The following is a 19,368-nucleotide window of genomic DNA, read 5'->3' as shown; positions in this document are numbered from 1 at the left end:
CTCCATGCTATTCCTTATGTTCCACGAATAAGTGAGATCTTTATGTTACCAGCAGAGTTCCTGGTAAAAAGCAGAGTATAGCAGAGAGTACTAGAATCAGATAGTTCTGGGTTTTAATTCTAACTCTGCTAATTAGTTGAGTGAGATCTATGGCTGACAGCTTAATTTTATTGCCTCAGTTCCTCATTAGTAGAGATAATAATGCTTGTCTTTTAGGGTCTACTGAGGATGAAGATTGCTTGTAGGTATTACCCACCCAATTTGCAGACTTGCTCTTCTGCCTTTGGTTCATTGTGTTACTTTGATGGATAACCTCTTTCTCTGTGGTCGTAACCTCTGTGGGAATCTTGGGAGTTGGATTATCTCCCACTCCTGACACCTCAACCAAACATCTGACCTTTTAAAACTATTTTCAGTCTTTATATTTTCATCTACTTCATTCCTAGATGAACGAATTCCTAGATCAATTCTGTCTAAACAATAGGGAAACTAAATAGGAGGAAGATCTTTGAGCTGAGACATATTCCCATCACTATTTATGTATTACTGTAACCGCTTACAAATACCTCATTGATTTTTCTGCCTTTTTAAAAATTTATTTATTTAAGAGAGAGAGAACATGGGGGTGAGGGGCACAAGGAGAGGGAGACAGAGTCTCAAGCAGGCTCTGAGCTGAGCACAGAGCCCGACACCAACCTCGATCTCACAACCCTGAGATCACGACCTGACCCAAAACCGAAAATTGGACACTTAACCAACTGCAGCACCCAGACACCCCTTTCTGTCTTTTTAAATACACATAACAGAGCTATAAAACAGTTTCTGAGCATAGCTTTAGCTTATCCCACAGGTTTTGATACGTGGCATTTTAATTTTTATTCTGAGTATTTTCTAATTTGCAGTGTGCCTTAATTGACCTTTGCACTGTTTAGGTTTGTTTAATAATTTCCTAGTATGTGATAATTTTCTAGTTATCTTTTTGTTACTTATTTCTACCTTGTTTGCTTTGTGATCATGGGATAGTCTCTGTATGTTTTCATTCTTTTGAAACTTGCTGACACCTGCATTATTGTAAGTTTTTAAAATTGTTTTTATGTGTACTCTATGTTCATGCACTTTAGGTCAGGTTTATTAACAATTTTTCCCATCTGCTCTATCGTTACTTTTTTTTTTTAAGATTTTATTTATTTATTTGAGAGAGAGAGAATGAGAGAGAGCACATGAGAGGGGGGAGGGTCAGAGGGAGAAGCAGACTCCCCGCCGAGCAGGGAGCCCGATGCGGGACTCGATCCAGGGACTCCAGGATCATGACCTGAGCCGAAGGCAGTCGCTTAACCAACTGAGCCACCCAGGCGCCCCGTTACATATTTTTTATTTGCTTATTCTGTCAATGGGAAATCTGTGGTATAATTTGACAGCTAATTGTGGATTCATCTAGTTCTTTTATTGTTGCCATTTTTTGCCTTATATATTTAGAGGGTGTATGCTTAGGTACATATTTATTTAGTGTTGAAACTTTTATTATTAAAAAATGTCCCCTAATGTCTCTAATGCTTTTCCCTCAAGGTTTGCTTCATCTGAAATACAACTACATAATCTTTCTTTTGGTTTGTGTTTGCATGCTATATATTTTTCCTTCCTTGTATTTAATGTTTTCACCTGTGTAAGCTTCATAGTTACACAGTTTTACTGTTCTTAAATCAGAGATTACAGCAATGTATGCTTCATCTATGAAGTCTGTTTCTACAGTTTCATGAGCATTGCAAAGAACTTAAAGTACTTTAATAACTTCATTTACTCTTCTCCAGACTTACATTCTGTTGTTTTGTTATGTATTTTAATTCTCTGTATGTGTTGGGACATTAATATTCCTGTTTCATGTAGTCAGTATTCATATAGATTTACCCACACATTTCGTATTTTCATTGGTTTTCCTTTTCTGCATCTAGAAGCCTCCATTTGGAATTGTTTTCTTTCTCTCAGTGGATTTATTTCCTTGATTGTAGATCTGCTAGAGAGTATTTGTCTTTGTTTTTGTTTTTCTGAAAGTCTTTTGTATTTTGCCTTTTTTTTTCGAGGACTCTTCTTGCTGGGTACAGAATTTTAGCTCTTGGAGATATCACTCCATTCTCTTCTACCTTTCAAATTTCTGTTGAGAGTTCAACCATCAGTTTAATTTTGCTCTTGTCCAAGTAATCTCTTTTTTTCCCTGACTACCTTTAAGACTTCTCTTTATCTTTTTTTCTTCTCTGCTAGTTTCATCCTAGTTTACATAGGTATGGTTTTGTTATTTATCTTGTTGGTCATTCTTAAAGCTGCTTGATTTGTGACTTTGTATTTTTTGTCAGTTTGGAAAAACGCTCAGCCATTATCTTCTATGCCTTAGTCTCTTTTTTTCTATGACTCTGATTATTCAAATGTTACCTTTTCACTGTATCCCTGTGGTTCTTGTCCCTTCTCTCCCAGCTTCATTCTTTTTTACTTTGATGCTTCATTCTGGATATTTTTTCAGGCCAATGTAGGCCAATCTTTACTAATTTTCTTCTTAGCTCTGTCAAATCTGTTGAGTCCATGTTTGACTTTCTAATTTCCTTAACTTTACTTTTCAATTCGAGAATTTTCATTTTATTTTTTGTTAATTATTCTTTGCTACAATTCTTAGTCTTTTCCTCTGTAGAGTTGACCCTTGAACAACACAGGGGTTAGGGCCACTGACCCCCTGAGCAGTCAGAAATCCATGTGTAACTTTTGAGTCCACAAAAACTTAAGTACTAATCTCCTGTTGAATGGAAGCCTTACCAATAACATAGTCAATTAAGACATATTTTGTAAAATATAAAAAGAGATATATTTCATATATGTATTATTACAATAAAGTAAGCTAGAGAAAAGAAAACGTTACAAAAAAATCTAAGGAGAATATGTTTGGTGTATTGAAAAAGAATCCACATGTAACTGGACCCATGCATAAGTGGAGCCATACAGTTCAAACCTGTGTTTTTCAAGGTTCAGTTGTCTGTATCATGTATTGCTATATTGGAAACACAGCCAGTGAGCTGTATGACCTGTGAGCTAAGAATGATTTTTACATTTTTTAAGGGTTATTAAAAAAAAAAGTCAAAAGTATCCACAGAGATTGTATGTCGCCTGCACAAGTGTCAAATATATGTTCTTTGGTCCTTTAAAAAAAATGTTTGCCTGCCCTTGCTATATATATTTTAAAAAGTCATTTTACAATCTGATTATCCTGTTATTTGAAAGTTCTTTGTTGTTTTTTAAAGTTTATTCTCTCAGTTTTCATCAATGCTATCTAGTCTTCTCATGTGCCTGGTTTTATTTGAGCAATGGGTGTTGTATATGCAAAATATTTTAAATAATTTGAGACCTAGTGTGATTTTTTTTTTTTTCCTATGGTAAAGGTTCCTGTTTGCTTCCAATAGTTGACTTGAAGCACTAGTAACCCTGTATAACCTTAATACAACATCAGGGGTTTAGGTGATTCTAAGATGGATATCAATTTCCTTTGAATCACATTCATTCCTAGAGTAAAATGTTCTTTCCAGACTCCCAATCCAAAGAATGGCCTTTTCATGCTAGGCCTTGGAATATAACTTTTGTCTCTTTAACCAGTGATTATTGAAGTGCTTCTGAGTCTCTTCATTTCCCTCTTTAAGAATCAGCAAAACCTCACAGGCCAGATTATGTGTGTGTCTTCCAGCTTTTCTGTTTATCTTAGTTATAGAATTTATCTGAGTTACCACTGGCAGAGGATTGTGTAATGTCATTTCTGTGTGTAGTTTGTTTGTTTTTAGAGAGGGAGAGAGAATCTTAAGCAGACTCCCTGCTGAGCATGGAGCCTGACGAAGGGCTAATTCTCATGACGCTGAAATCATGACCTGAGCTGAAATCGTGAGTCAGACACTTACCCGACTGAACCACCCAGGCGTCCCTCTGTGTGTAGTTTTTATAATTATAGTGACTACTCTTAAGATAATAGAATTCAGACTTGGCCATTTTTCCTTTAGGGTTTATTTAGTTTTTACTACTGTGTGCATCTTTCTCAAACATTTTCCTGCACTAAAGCAATGAGAACCTCTGTTTTAAAAAGTAAATACATTTCTCTTAATGTTCCTGCATAGCAGGTTGTAGAGATATTATTTGGAAAATATATCACCATGCCTCCTATATAAAACTTTCTCTCACTACTCTGGAGCACAGTCGTTTGTTTCTTACTTTAATTCTTAGAGCACTGATTTTGTGAGGTTTTTTTTTATTGTTATTCTGGTTTGTTTTTTGGTATGAAAGATATTATACAACCTGCATCCCTATAAAAGTGTGACCATACTAAAGATGATGTGATACTATCATTTCCTTCTTGTGTCTCTTGTATCCCTGCACCTAGCATAGACATTAATTAAATCATCATAATTACTAACAAATTTTTTAGTGGTTTACTAACTACTACAATGTCATGTGAAAAGAGGTCTACAAAATTTTTGAAATGTGGAATGCAGTCAACTGGTTTTTTTCCTAAGTCTTGCTACCAGATGCTGTACTTTAACACAAGATATTGCTCTTCTTTTTTTTTTTTCCATATCAATGACCATTTTGTGTTGGGGTGTGTGTGTGCGTGTGTGTGTGTGTAATGCATTCTGAACACTTGAAGGTAGCAGTAGCTGATAGTTTTATTTGGAGAAAAAGAGGGGCCAAGTGTTTCCTCTGAAATACCATTACTGATGGTAATGTCTTCTGAAATCTACACAGTGGGATTCCACTCTAGGCTTGACTAACAGTGTCAGAGTACTAATTTGGTTCTTATTTCCTAAGATTTTTCTTAAAAGTGGAAAATTTAGGTTAGAAATGAGATTGCACAGTAATATACATAAAACAAATACTTGTTACAGAAGTTACAACGTGTCAAGAACTTTTTTATTTTAAAAATTTTTTAAGTATTTTAATTCCAGTATAGTTAATATACAGTGTTATGTTTCAGGTGTACAATATAGTGATTCAGTAATTCTATACATTCCCCAACAACGCTCTTAAAGGTAATGTTTGATGTTTAGAATATCTTAAATTACTTTTTCTTCTTCAGCTTCCGGCCGATCTTACCAAGATGCACATCACAGACAACCCTCATCCACAGGTGACTCATGTGTCTTCTAGTCAGTCTGGTTGTAGCATCGCCAGTGACTCTGGGAGCAGCAGTTTATCTGATATCTATCAGGTAATATCGTAGGGGTTTGGGTGCTGTGCCTATGGCTTTGTTAGTCTGCCCGATTACCCATGCTTGTGCTTTAGGTGGTCATGTATCTTTTAATTTAAGGGTATGAAATTCAGGCAGAATGTCTTTGGGAAAATACACTTTATTTATTGTTTCAAATTTGCAAACTTAAGTGATCTTTTGAGAGTGATTAAATATGGCTCAAGAGTGTATGAATATAGTGTTCTTTTTAATGACTTTAATCCAGGGGAATTCATTATATATAATGCTTGCTTTGTTAAAAAAACAGTTCTTGAAACAACTTAAACTTACAAAAAGGTTGATTTTTATAATAATAGACTAAGTGTTCTATAAGTAGTCTTGAAGAAAATTAAGAGTTGCTTTTTCTTTTTTTAAGTTTTTATTTAAATTCTAGATAGTTATAGAGTTGCTTTTTATTGTAAGGGGTCTATTAAATTTTCTAAGTAAAAGGAAACCAGTAAAATTAATTTGAATAATGTATTTTATTTAGCATAATATATCCAAATATTATCATTTCAGCCATAATCACAGTTTAAAATCATGAGTTAACTTTTAAAAATTCTGGCTTCCGAAGACAGTATAAAAAATTACTTTAATATAAATTTAAAGCAAACATGTACATGTAAAAATTAATATCAAAGTTAATTTACTAGCTGATATTTTTTAAGATTTTATTTATTTGAGAGAGAAAGGCTTGCTCCAACTGCAGAAAGCCTACCTACCTTCCTAGGCTGCCAGTTGCTGGTGGAGTTCCAGGTGGAATGTTGAGGGGTTCTCTTGGGTTTGTTGTGGCTGGTGGTTCCATGGTGACTGGGCAGACTGAATCGTGGATCAGTGCCATGGAGGAGCTGAGATCCTCTTCGGAGCTTGGCTTTGAGCTGATCCTTGAGGTGGTAGAATTGCCCAATGACCTGAGTCCACAACCAACTTTCCAGAGCCACTTGGACTGCAGCATTCCTACTGCCTGCTTTGGTGACTCTGCAACAGACCAAGCAGGGCACGAGATGGAACGGCGAGGGTCCGCCAGCCCAGGCTGTGGCCCAGGCCCCAAAGTGCCAGGCAGAGGGATGTGAGGGTGCATGCACAGTATGAGGATGCGGGAGTCTCCCAAAGCCAGAATTCAGTATAACCTTACTATACATCTCCGTTCAGACCAGCCACAGTTCAAGTGACCAATAGTCACATATGGCGAATGGCTACTATATATTACTCATCTTGTGAAACGGAGTTACTGTTGCTCGAGGAAAACATTTTAGACTGTGGGTCTACTGAGTCTTCAGATATTTTAGGAGAATCAGCATTCCTCTCAAGGGAAGTTTGTAGGCAGAGACAAAATGGAAAAAAACCTCCATTTTTGGATTATGCATAGCTTTTCTCCACAAAGGTCATTGCTGCGGCCATCTACATCTCCCTGTTTAGCATTTTATAGTAGACAGTACAAGGAATTCTTCCTGCTTACCATTTTGTAGGAGACGGAACAAGTAATTTTTTAAAAGTACACTTAAAAAGTGCAGGGACTTTTAAAAGTGCAAAGCGTCTCCGAGTGTTGCATTCCAGGTATTCTGCCCCTCCCCAAAGGAGTTGTCGTGTGGAAGAAAAAGGGTTCTTGCACACCTAAAAGTCAAAGTAGAGCTGTAGCTCCTCTGAATTCTTTGTTTTTCATAGAGAAGATTGATCCTGGATTAATGAAGTTCAGGGATGTGGCTATAAATTTCTCGTAGGCTAAGTGGGAATGTCTAGACCTTGTTAGGAGAAATCATACAGCAGAGATGTGGTGTTGTTAAGCTCTAGGTACCTCATCTTGCTAGTATATCCATTTCTAAACCAGATGTTACCACCTTTTTGGAGCAAGGAACAGAGCCTTAGATGGTTGTAAGAGAAAGGACAAAAGGTTAGTGCACAGATTGAGATCAGGGTCACTTGGAAAGGCCAGTGCTTTACTCTGCACTAGAAGATGGGCTGTACACGGCAGGGTCCTGTAGCTTTGGCAAGATCTTGGAGGAGCTTCTGACGCATTGCATTTATATAAGATCTACAGGATGTCTACCTACTGGTTTGTCTACCTGAGGCTGAGGCTGGAGCACGCCTACTGGTAGTTGGAGGTCTGCTGCTGTAGAATTTTGGCTTTGTATGTGGCTGCCCTGCTCCAACCTTCTGTATGTTTTCTTTCCTCACTAGCACTTTGTACAGCTCATTCTGCCTTTTAGAAGGGTCATTTTAACATTGGCTAAACTGTGGACAAGTAAGCTTGCCAGCTGTCCTGCATGTTACAGGACTGCCTCCGTTACAAAGTGAAGAAGGCAACATGTCATATCCCAGAAACCTGAAAGTTACCATTGGCTCTTCTCCCTTGAGCATAACTTCCAGTACCAAGTCATATTCATTCTTTTTCCTACATCATTAGTTGTGTTTGTGTTTATATGTTTGATGTTAACTGAAGTATAATTTACATAGAATAAATTCACCCTCAGTAGTAAAGCCTCCATGAAGACAGAACATTTCCGTCACCTCAGAAAGTACTCTGTGCCCCCTTGTAGTCAGTATCTTCTGATCCTCAGACCCTGGCAACCACTAATCTGTTTTCTGCCTTTACAGTTTTGCATTTTCCAGAAGGTCGCATAAATTGAGTCATGCAGTTTGGGTTTTTTTTTTTTAGGAGGAGTATTTTGGGAGCCATATACTTTAAAACATGGTGCAATTAAACTTAAAAAGTAATCAGTAAAATAAAAGTAGGTTTTAATTAATTTAGGAGGACCAAATAGATAAAAGGAGCACAAATAATGAAATCAAGAACCAAAACGGGAATTCAGTAATTTAAAGGAGATAATTATAATATTAGAGTCACATATGCAAAAAGATAAGATAAAAATTCTTAAGAGTGGCCAAAGAAGGTAAAAATCTTCAAACCTGGGCTTCCGTTAAGCTTAGGTGAATAGCCAATGGATAGAAACAGTTTATGTTATAAAGGAACAGAGTTAGAAACAGAAGAAACCAGTATCTTAAATAAATACACTTACATACATAATTACATATATTTTATACATGTGTACATGGAATGTAAACATGAATTAAAGAGGACCAAATGATAATAATGTTTTCAATTAGTGGTAGGTTTGTGGGTAGTTTTTATTACGTTACCTAAGCTTTCCTTATTTTTTTCTCAGTGCACAGTAGTATTTCTATATTTAACATATTTTAAGGAGGATGTAAATAGAGTGGACTGTTAAAAATAAAAGTTGAATAAAATTGTGGGAAAAGATTAAAGTTAAAATTACTAGATTAAGGATTAAGAACAGAATAAAAATAAATGGATAAAATATATCCCCCCAAATGCAGAGTATCTAGGCTTACAATTAAAACACAGATAAAGGGGCGCCTGCATGGCTCGGTCAGTTAAGCGTCTGCCTTGGGCTCAGGTCATGTTCTCAGGGTCCTGGGATGGAGCCCTACGCCGGGCTCCCTGCTCAGTGGAGAGCCAGCTTCTCCCTCTCCCTCTGCAGCGCCCCCTGCTTGTACTCTCTCTCTGTCAAATAAATAAATGAAAAAATCTTAAAAAAAACAAAACAAAACAAAAAAACAGATAAGGTAAATAACACCAACCAAATTGTGTGTGTCTATCCAGTCAGATCCTCAGACTAAAACAAAGGCAAGAGGAATAGCAATACTGGAACTTGGTCTTTCTCTTGACCTCTGGCCTCCTTTGGAGTACTTAAGCTAAGAATACACCTGTTAGTTACAGGTGGACATTGGCCTGTGTATATATACCCTGGCCAGTGACAGTTGAGGTAGTTTGTCTGATCATCCAAATTTTGGCACTGCACAGATTTTAAAAGTGAACACCTAATCCAGGCATGGCTTCTAACAATATAAGTAAAGCCCTGTGAAATAATGCAATTATTTTTAATTTGGTGGTTTGAGGGGAAGAGAAAAGAGAGTCGAACAGCAGTTCTTAACAAGAAAACTGTTGACACCATTTTATATGGCCAAATGTGTGGCTGTGCTCCTATGCATTTCCTTCTTGAGAGTTTTCATGTTTAAAAATAAAAGTCCTTGGCTCTCAAGGAAACTTCAAAAAAAAAAAAGCATTTACCACAGTCTGGGTAAAATGCAAGTAATCTTTTGGTATGAATATGTTTCTAATCAGATTAGCTTAAAATTTAGCTAAATTTATGCATTAAGATGTTAGATTGTTCTTGGACCAAATATTTTATGTATCCTCAAAGAGTACACGAGATAAATAAGGAGTGCTTCTTTCTGACTACTTTTTCTATTTATTTCAGTCTGTTTATACCAGCAAGAGCTGGAATATTGTGAAATAAAGCATTTGTCTTTTCATTAACTTTGTTTTTTAGAAACTTGAGGCATACATTCATCCCCCATCCATCTTTTTTAGTTTCTGTGTGGGAAGTAAAACACGGTGCTAAAAATCCCAATGCTTCAGTTACTATCTCTATGGCAGCATGAGTCCTTAATTCATAACTCTACCGTCAGTCTCTCTAAAACCGGTGCCACATTTCCACTAGGATGTTCATTTGACACCTCAGCTAGCTTTGCAATACCATACTTTAATATGCCATACTTCTACTTTAATATTTCTGTCAAAAGTATATCTGTGTGCTAGTCAAAAATCTCATTAATCTTTGACTACCCCCATTTTCACGTGGCGCTGGATTTCACGACCCTTAGATGATGACCTGAGCCTAAATCAAGAGTCAGTCGCTTGATGGTCTGAGCCACCCAGGTGCCCCTACTCCCATTTTTTAAACTCCACATGAGATAAATTACAAGAATCGTGTGACTTGACTCATATATTTAAAGTTTCAGAGTTTCACCGTTATCTAACTTGTACACTTCATTTCATTTCTTATTTGTAGTCACATTCTAAGCCTTCCACTTCTAACCACAATCTGCAGATCTGGCTTTCTGTTCCACTGTACCCCACTTGAACATTCTGGATTCTGGTCCATGACAAAATACATGTTTTATTCCCTGAACATGTTTGCTTCGTCCTAGCCCTGTGTTTTAGTTATGCTCTTCTATCTGCAGTTTCACCTTGATGACATTTTCGTATCGTCTCTCACGTCTTGGAAACCCACAGCAGTTTTCTGTGGATCACGAGTGGAAAATTTGTGCAGGCAGGGTGTTTCTTGTGTATTCCATGCTGAGTTAGCGCACTGTTGGCACTTAGGAAGTAATCTAGAATTTTTTTTTTTTTTTAGTTACATTTGAAAGTAGAAACCAATATTGTTCTTAGTAATTAAAGCTTGATTATATCCAGGGCAAAGGAGGCTTTACTTGAACTGCGTGACCTATTGTAGAGAATATGGAATGGGCTATTCTGGACAGCATTACTGTGAAGGATTAATTTTACAGCATTCTTGCTCTGGCCAAAGAGATAAAGAGGAAACCTAAGGCCTAAGTGGTACATGTAAAAGGTTGAATGAAGTACTCAAAATGGGAATGCAAAAAAGAGAAGCACTGAAAGTTTAAGGTTAATATTAGGCTTAATATTTTCTCTAAACTTGAAAATGTGGTTTTTGTAAGTTTGTATAACTTTTCATTCCGACCTGTAGTTCCCCTCATTCTTTATCTAGGTGCAAACAGGAAAAGGATATCCTCTGGTGGTTTATTTGGGGAAGGCAAAGTCATCAGAAAAATCATCTCAGACTGTCTGCCTCACCAAATTATATTTACACATAAACACAGACGTACATTATACTGCAGGAAAAGAAAAACACAAGTTTAATGAACTTGCCTTATTAGCTGTTTCACCAAAATCCCTCCCCCCCCCTCACCCTGAACTTAATTTATTATAATCTTCTTGAGGGTCTACTGTAATCCAAGTGCTAGGATAAAGTAGTTGAAAGACCAGGGCTGATCTTCTCTGTACCCTGTCTTTACAAATGTGACATATATGTTGATCTACATTTTTTTTTGTAACAACCGTTGATGTTATCTTATTAGTCTCTCAGACTCTCTTAAATTTTCTTTATGGCCTTATTCTTTCCTTGCTTCAGTTTGGGGTAGTTTTTATTGCCCTTCTTCAAGTTTACTCTTACAGTTTACATTTCTTTACTTAGATTTCCCATTTTCACTCTGCTTATATTTCTGTCATTCCTGGGTCTCTTTATACTGATTGATTTTTCTCCTGGTTATGTATCACATTTCCCTCCTTCATCTAGTAAGTTTTTATTGTATGCTGGACATTGCGAATACTACATTTTTAAAAAATTCCCATCTAGTTATTAGAGAATTAAACTCTGCCAACAAACTGCATCCTCAGAAATACCATGCAATGACTTCTAGTCCTGATGGTCATCATATCTACCTTCACCTTAAAAGACCTGACTTGGCTTTGCTCAGTCAAGAAATTAGACCTTGGATTCTACATAGCTCGTTTTATTTACTTATTTTTAAATTACAAAATCCTTTTTAATTGCCTAGCATGTTTTTGGCTGCTCTTTCTTTACTATTTTTAATTCTTATTTTGCCACCTTATCCTTCTTATATACTTTTAACATTTTAATAGTTTAATGTGATATTATTCATCCTTTTTATTGTACTTTGACAAAAGTACAGTTAAAGAAGACATTTGTAAGGATAGATTACATTCTTTCCTTTGCAGATGTCCTTAAAAGATCTCTTAAAACAGTTCCTTTCATACCCTTCTCACAATTCCTACCTATGATTTCCATTCTCCCTAAAGAACTTTCCTCTTGTCTTCACTTCTCACACAGATGACAGTAAACCTTGCCTGTTGTCCACATAACTGAGTTGAATCTTCCTTTTTTTTTTTTTTTTAAAGATTTTATTTATTTATTTGACAGAGAGAGACATAGCGAGAGCAGGAACACAAGCAGGGGGAGTGGGAGAGGGAGAAGTAGGCTTCCCGCAGAGCAGGGAGCCCAATGTGGGGCTCGATCCCAGGACCCTGGGATCATGACCTGAGCCGAAGGCAGACGCTTAACGACTGAGCCACCCAGGCGCCCTGAATCTTCCTTATTTTTGCTATGAACCATCTTTTTACCAGATATAATCTAAAAGGTTTGGAGACTATGTTGAAATAGCCTGGGTCATGGGATGAAAACCTGAAATCGTGAAGACAGTGGTTTAAGAACCCAAATTGATAAAGTAGATTATCCTTAAATTTGGATAAAGTGTAAAAAGGCTACTTTGGGGTGAGCTTTTATATTCTGAAAAATTAAGTAACTGTCAAGAATATTGCTTTAGTGTTTTTAACACTGGTTTCTTGGATTGAAATCCGTGTGTGTAAATAAATGAGGTTTTTGAAAGTCATTTTAGCATGTATACATTTAAATTAAAACTATTTTTTTTAAAGCAATAATAACCTGCTAGCAAGTTTGTGGTTCCAAGGATATATATTAAGAAGTGATTCCACTTAAACTCTAAAGTTCTGTAGCAAGAAAGTAGAGGCAGTTTTGGCCTCAAGGAACCTGGTTGTTTGCCAGGTGTGTGCCCCTGTCTTGTCTGTCTAGTCCTCTGGCACCTTGTAGCTTGCTTCAGTATGTCCCAATTATTTATTATTTCATTATTTTCTATGATGATTTTTAAATTGACTATGACATTTAAATTTACAGTTATTAAGAAATCTGCTATTTCCTTTATAAATATCTGAGACCAATATATTTCCAAAGTTGAGGTTGTAAGTGTAAGCTTATTTTAAACATTGGTTGTGATAATCTCAGCTCTTCTTCCTAATACAATCATGGTTGCCTACTTTACTGGACTCTAATCTTTGTGGTGAAAGACTATCTTATTTGCAACACCCAGCACAGACTAACAGATACTCATAAAACAATTGTTGGTAAACTGTCTCTTTCCTGCACTTCATGTTTTAGGAACTGTTATACTTCTAAGAAATACACATGTTATTTGGAAAACAGGTTACTAATCCAGGTGTTTACATCTCTTGACCATTTTATAAACTTACTGGCTCAGATTTATCATCTGGATATCACCATGAGCCTGTCTTTTCGGGCAGAGAGAAGCCTTTTATAAATAAGTATTGTTTTGCTTTTGATATAACACAGTATTGCCTGATTCTTTATAGTGTTAGGGAGGAGTAGTTTTGATTAATTTGGGCTGTGACATACAATTTTTATAACATAATCGATCAAGATTTCTTTCTGTAGGCTACGGAAAGTGAGGTAGGAGATGTAGATTTAACACGTCTCCCAGAAGGACCCGTTGATTCTGAAGATGAAGAAGAGGAAGATGAAGAGATTGATCGAACAGATCCACTACAGGGGCGAGATCTTGTTCGAGAATGTCTCGAGAAAGAACCTGCAGACAAAACTGATGATGACATTGGTAAGAAATACATCTGTTCACAATAAGAATTTTATAGTTTTATTTATATATAGTTAACTTCTTGCTGCATAACAAAATACCTGAAGCTTAGCAGCTTAAAATAACATGTTTATTTTCTCATAGGTTTCGTGGGTCAGGAATCCCTGAGCAGCATAGCTGAGTGGTTCTGGCTCAGTTTCTCATGAAGTTGTAGTCAGGATGTCAGGGGTTACAGTTAACTGAGGCTTCACTGGGCTGAGCTAGAGGATATACTTACAGTGTGGCTACTCACATGGCTTTTAGTACAAGACCTCAGTTCCTGCTGTGTGGGCCTCTCCATGGGCTCTTAAATATTCTCACAGTGTAGCAGTTGGTTTCTCCCAAGTCAGGTAATCCAAGGGAGAGTAAGGCAGATGCCACATTGTCTTTTATGATTTTGCCTCAGGAATGTCACACAGAGTAACCGTAATACAACATGGGAGGGCACTGCATAAGATCATGAATAATCAGAGCTTTGGAGCCATCTTGGAGGCTGGCTGCCCCAATTTGAGAGTTTGTTTGGAAGATACAGCAGGGGAGTATAGCTAGTGGTATACCACTGACCAAATAACAGCCATCCTTTATCGGGGAGGTTCATCCTCTTGAACTGAGCGCACAACTTGCAGAGGGCTGCACATGGAACAGTCAGGGAGGAAGGGGACACCTGCCTAGCCAGGCAGATCATCTCAGTCAATGCTGGTGGTTACTGGGGTGATAGATGTCACAAGCAGATAGCCCTCATATTCTGGCTGCTCCCGATTATAAAACAAAAGCTTGACTGCATTAAAGTAATTTCCCTCTTCATGACCATAAGGTATTTAAGATATAGTACAACAGTGTCTGATGTCTAGCTTTTTAAAAATTTTTCACATGTTATCAGAAGTCATCTTTTTACTTGTCTAGCTTGAAAAAAAAATGTATATAATTTTTGGATAAAAGTTTATGAATTTTCCTTTTATTTCTTACAGAACTAATCACTTTGGGAGGTTGAACTGCTAAAGATGCTAATGTTTTCTTTAAGAACAAAGATTACTTAGTGTCATTATATATTGTTAGGATTCAATTAAGATTTTATCCTAGACTTCCCTTTTATAATAGCCATATTGCTGTCATTCAAATCAGAAGATGCTACTACTAAAAATCATAATCTGTGTGAGTAAAGATCAGTACATTTGAACATTCCTTGCCATTCTAATGACATAATATTGTTAATTAACTTGCAGTTTAGACTCATGTTATGAATAGTACCTGGACAGAAACTGAAAGTGCATTTTTAATGATAAAGAATTGTATACGGTGCTCTTTTCACAGTTTTTTAAGAATTGAAATATAATTATCTCCCAATTATGTCGGTAAATAGCACCTTATAGTTAATTCTTTTTCATCCCTTAGCTGACTGCTTGTATATGTGTTTTTCCCTTATATTTATCTTAATACTCATGTATCTGTACCAGTAATGTTGCCCTGAAGCAGGCACTCATAAACATTTGTTGGTTATAAAGAGAGTTACCTTGCAGTTGCTTCAACAGTTTGGAACTAGAACTCAAATTTGTTATCCTTCGTTGCTTAATTGTTGACATTTATTAATAACTTTTTTTTTTATTCTATCCCGATAAGAACTAGAAAAAAGACTTTTTTGCTAATCTGTTAGATGGAAAGACATCACTAACTTAACTACCATGGAGTGACATATCAGGGTAGGAGATGGGTTTCTGGTTCTCTCTGGAGGTTGTGAATTCTGGCTATCTTCCAATATGCCTATTTTTTGGTGTGATTCTGAAATATCTGTTAAATCATTGTTTTGTTTTGTTTTTTTAACCAACAGTCATCTCATACCTTGGTTGCTCAATGTTAACAGATAAATTCATAAGTTGATTAGAAAATTGGGTATTCAATTTTAGATTTTACTGGATCTTTAAAGTATAGTCTTGATGGTGTCTATACCAAAATTTCTTTTTCTTTTCTTTTCTTTTTTTTTTTTAACTAGAACAATTACTGGAGTTTATGCACCAGCTCCCTGCTTTTGCAAACATGACCATGTCTGTAAGGAGAGAACTCTGCTCAGTGATGATTTTTGAAGTGGTAGAGCAGGCTGGAGCTATTATTCTTGAAGATGGGCAAGAGGTAGGCTAGCAAATGTTGCATATTATTTAGTGTGGGAGCAAATTTTTAGAATGATTTAATTTCTATAAACTTATGTAAATCTTGACCTTTGAAATTTATATGATGTTTTACATGAATGCTGAGTTTGGGTTTGTTGTAATTTCTAAAAATAACAAGTTTTTATTTTTGTTTTGGCTTTACGTTGTCTTAATTTTTATTTCCCAGCAGTGAACCTAGGATAGAATAGATGTTCAATAAATAACATTCATTGAACTAAATTTGTTTTTACTTCTCAAGTTGTAATACTTAAAAAAATTCTTAATCATTCTATTTGTATATTTATGTCATTATTTAAAATATTTACTCACTCTCCTTATCCATTTTCTGTGTTATACATTAAAAAAAAAAGTAAAACATATTGATATCTATGCCTCCTGGTGAAATGCTGTCAGTTGAGGCATTTATGTGGTGGCAGTTCTCTGTTTAGAAATGTTTGGCTGGTAACCTTGGGTAGGTGAGGGGAGGATGCAGAGGAATTACTGCTGTTAGGAATTACTTCAGTTTTTCTTATCAAACTGATAAAAATGCTGATATATCAGTCAATGAAAATTGTCATACACTGCTAGCTGGAATATAAACAGCATTTCTGGAAAGTCTTTTAGAAATTTTTAACATGGGCCTTGAAGAATTAACAGTCTCTATCCTATTTCACTCATTATGAGTGTCTTTGTTCAGTACATAATATAAAACTCAGAGTTAATGCCAAAAGATGTTCATTGCAGCATATTTATATTTATTGGAAATGACTAAAATGTAATTCAGTAATCAGTTGTTAATTATTTTATGCCTACAAATGTAATATGTAGGTATTCAAGTATTTTAAAATTTGATGGAATCTCTCTGAAAGCAGGGGCCTTATCTCTATCTTTATTTACATGTTTTTTCCCCGTATCCTAAACATCTGGCAGGATATACTCAAGAAAAGAAGTTTCTCCCTCTTTTGCTGTGTCTCTGTCAAATAAGTAAAATCTTTAAAAAAAAGGGGGGGGGCAAAGATACAAATGTAGGGATCCGAAGGGGTACGTGCACCCCGATGTTTATAGCAGCAGTGTCCACAATAGCCAAACTGTGGAAAGAGCCAAGATGTCCATCAACAGATGAATGGATAAAGAAGATGTGGTATATATATATACAATGGAACATTATGCAGCCATCAAAAGGAATGAGATCTTGCCATTTGCAACGGACCTGGAGGGTATTATGCTGAGCGAAATAAGTCAAAAAGAGAAAGACATATGTCATATGACCTCACTGATATGAGGAATTCTTAATCTCAGGAAACAAACTGAGGGTTGCTGGAGTGGGGGGTGGGGTGGGAGGGATGGGGTGACTGGGTGATAGACACTGGGGAGGGTATGTGCTCTGGTAAGCGCTGTGAATTGTGCAAGACTGTTGAATCTCAGATCTGTACCTCTGAAACAAATAATGCAATATATGTTAAGAAAAAAAAAAAGAAGATAGCAGGAGGGGAAGAATGAAGGGGGGGAAATCGGAGGGGGAGACAAACCATGAGAGACAATGGACTCTGAAAAACAAACTGAGGGTTCTAGAGGGGAGAGGGGTGGAAGGATGGGTTAGCCTGGTGATGGATATTAAAGAGGGCACGTTCTGCATGGAGCACTGGTTGTTATGCACAAACAATGAATCATGGAACACTCCATCAAAAACTAATGATGTAATGTATGGTGATTAACATAACAATAAAAATTTAAATAAATAAATAAAATCTTTAAAAAATAATATTGAAAGATTAATAAATAATAAAAATAAATAAAAATACTCCCAAAAAAAGCGGGGGCCGCCTGGGTGGCTCAGTCGTTAAGCGTCTGCCTTCGGCTCAGGTCCTGATCCCAGGGTCCTGGGATCGAGCCCCTCATTGGGCTCCCTGCTCAGTGGGAAGCCTGCTTCTCCCTCTCCCACTCCCCCTGCTTGTGTTCCCTCTCTCACTGTGTCTCGCTCTGTCAAATAAATCAGTACAATCTTCAAAAAAAAAAAAAAAGTTTCATGAACAAATGAATTATAGTATTAAATTTTCTTAAAAGGCAAGACAGTCTAATAACTATTTCAACAGTATAAAGTAATATAAACAGAGAAACTAAACTTCTAACAACATCTATGTAAAATGGAATTTTGGAGAACTTTTCCACAAATTTTTGTATTCTCTTAATTTTCCACAGTTCTGTCAGCAAAAATTTGCTGTGTGCCTACTTTGTGCCTGGTACTGTTCTAGACACAGGGAGTGTAGCGGTGGAAAAACTAGACACAGCCCTTGTTCTCAAGTAAATTGTTATCCACAAATTGCACAGTGAGTGAATTTCATATTTGAAATAACCCAAAGACACGCTTTTGAAAAAAAATTTTTTGCTACTGATTCTCCTTCAGAACTGATACTCCAGGTTTCCCTTGAATCACCTTTAAACTGTTGAAAGTGTAGGCTGATAAGAGGTATACTAAAGGAGAATAAGTCGTCTTTCACTGATACATATCAAGTTAACTTCTAGGAGCATCATATGTTGCTATATAAATGAAGGCAATATTTTCTTAACATTAAGAGAAATTTTCAGTATTTTGTCAACTATGCCTTAAAATTCAGGGTTTTAGTTGTCTTTCTGAATTAATTGCTGGCTATCTTTTTTTTTTTTTTTCTTTTGAGTGCTGGCCATGCCCTAGGCACTGTTCTAAGCACTCAGTGTGTATGTAGCTTAGTATGTATAAACTCGTTTCATTAAGACAAAGGTCCTACGATAGGTACTCTTGTTAAGCCCACTTAGAAATCAAGAAACAGGGGCACGGAGAGGTTAAATAACTTGCCCAGAGTCACTCACCCTGTTAGTGGCAGGGTTTGAATACAGATTTCAGGAGCTTGTGGTTTTAACCATTACATCATTTTTCTCCGAGTATTTGGTCAATTATGAAGGTCCCCCTGATGTCATTTGGTGACTAAAAGAAGAAAGAGTAAAATAAGCTTTATTAGTTTGCATAAACAGGCATAGGTTGTTTTCTGACAGTATAAAGTAATATAACCAGATCTTTTTCTTTTTAAAAATATACAAGTTCTATGTGTTGATTATTTTTCAAAGTTAACGTATAAACTATCTTTTTAAAAAGATTCTTAAAACCTTTTTTTTTCTCTGTAGCTTGACTCATGGTATGTTATTTTAAACGGCACTGTAGAAATCACTCATCCAGATGGAAAAGTTGAAAATCTCTTTATGGGAAATAGTTTTGGAATTACTCCCACTCTGGATAAGCAATACATGCATGGAGTTGTTAGGACTAAAGTAGATGATTGTCAGGTAAGTTTCTCTCTTTGCTCTTGTATTCTCATTTGTTGATTTAAAATGGCCGAGACTGTTTTTTCTTCCTCAAAATAAAATAGCTTGATTTGAGAATTGGGAGTTTTCAGAAGCTCACAGTTAATAAAAGGAAACTAGATTTTGTGTCTGACTCAGACATTTGTGGAATTGAACAAAGTATAAATTTTTAGAAGAGATGATACGAAATGTTGGTTTGTTAAATCTCTGTTGGGTAATAGCCAGCCAGTTTAGTCCTTTTTTTTTTTAAAATAAAGGAAAGAAATAGGAACTTCTGAGTTGTTTCTAACTTACTCC

General features: G+C 36.2%; 1 protein-coding gene across 13 annotated transcripts in view; it reads left to right on the top strand.

The window, feature by feature from the left end:
• Positions 1-19,368, top strand: part of RAPGEF6 (Rap guanine nucleotide exchange factor 6) — a 202,531-nt gene that overhangs the window by 98,853 nt on the left and 84,310 nt on the right. For 12 of the 13 annotated variants that reach the window (XR_010412993.1, XM_064595858.1, XM_064595855.1 and 9 more), the window contains 4 exons: positions 5,096-5,227; positions 13,399-13,576; positions 15,582-15,718; positions 18,895-19,053. Coding sequence is in view for 12 of the 13 variants with exons in the window: in XM_064595858.1 (XP_064451928.1) it covers positions 5,096-5,227; positions 13,399-13,576; positions 15,582-15,718; positions 18,895-19,053 (606 nt within the window). In the remaining variant the exon portion in view is untranslated. Of the gene's footprint in view, positions 1-1,338; positions 3,910-5,095; positions 5,228-13,398; positions 13,577-15,581; positions 15,719-18,894; positions 19,054-19,368 lie in introns of those variants that run through there. The other variant, XM_064595864.1, reaches the window with a different exon arrangement.

The sequence above is a fragment of the Mirounga angustirostris genome, unplaced genomic scaffold (assembly GCF_029215605.1).
Source record: "Mirounga angustirostris isolate CCGP_5_RB_7025 unplaced genomic scaffold, mMirAng1.0.hap1 SCAF_7, whole genome shotgun sequence".
NCBI lineage: Eukaryota > Metazoa > Chordata > Mammalia > Carnivora > Phocidae > Mirounga > Mirounga angustirostris.
Note: the sequence above shows the minus strand (reverse complement) of the source record. Positions and strands in the feature narration are given on the sequence as shown.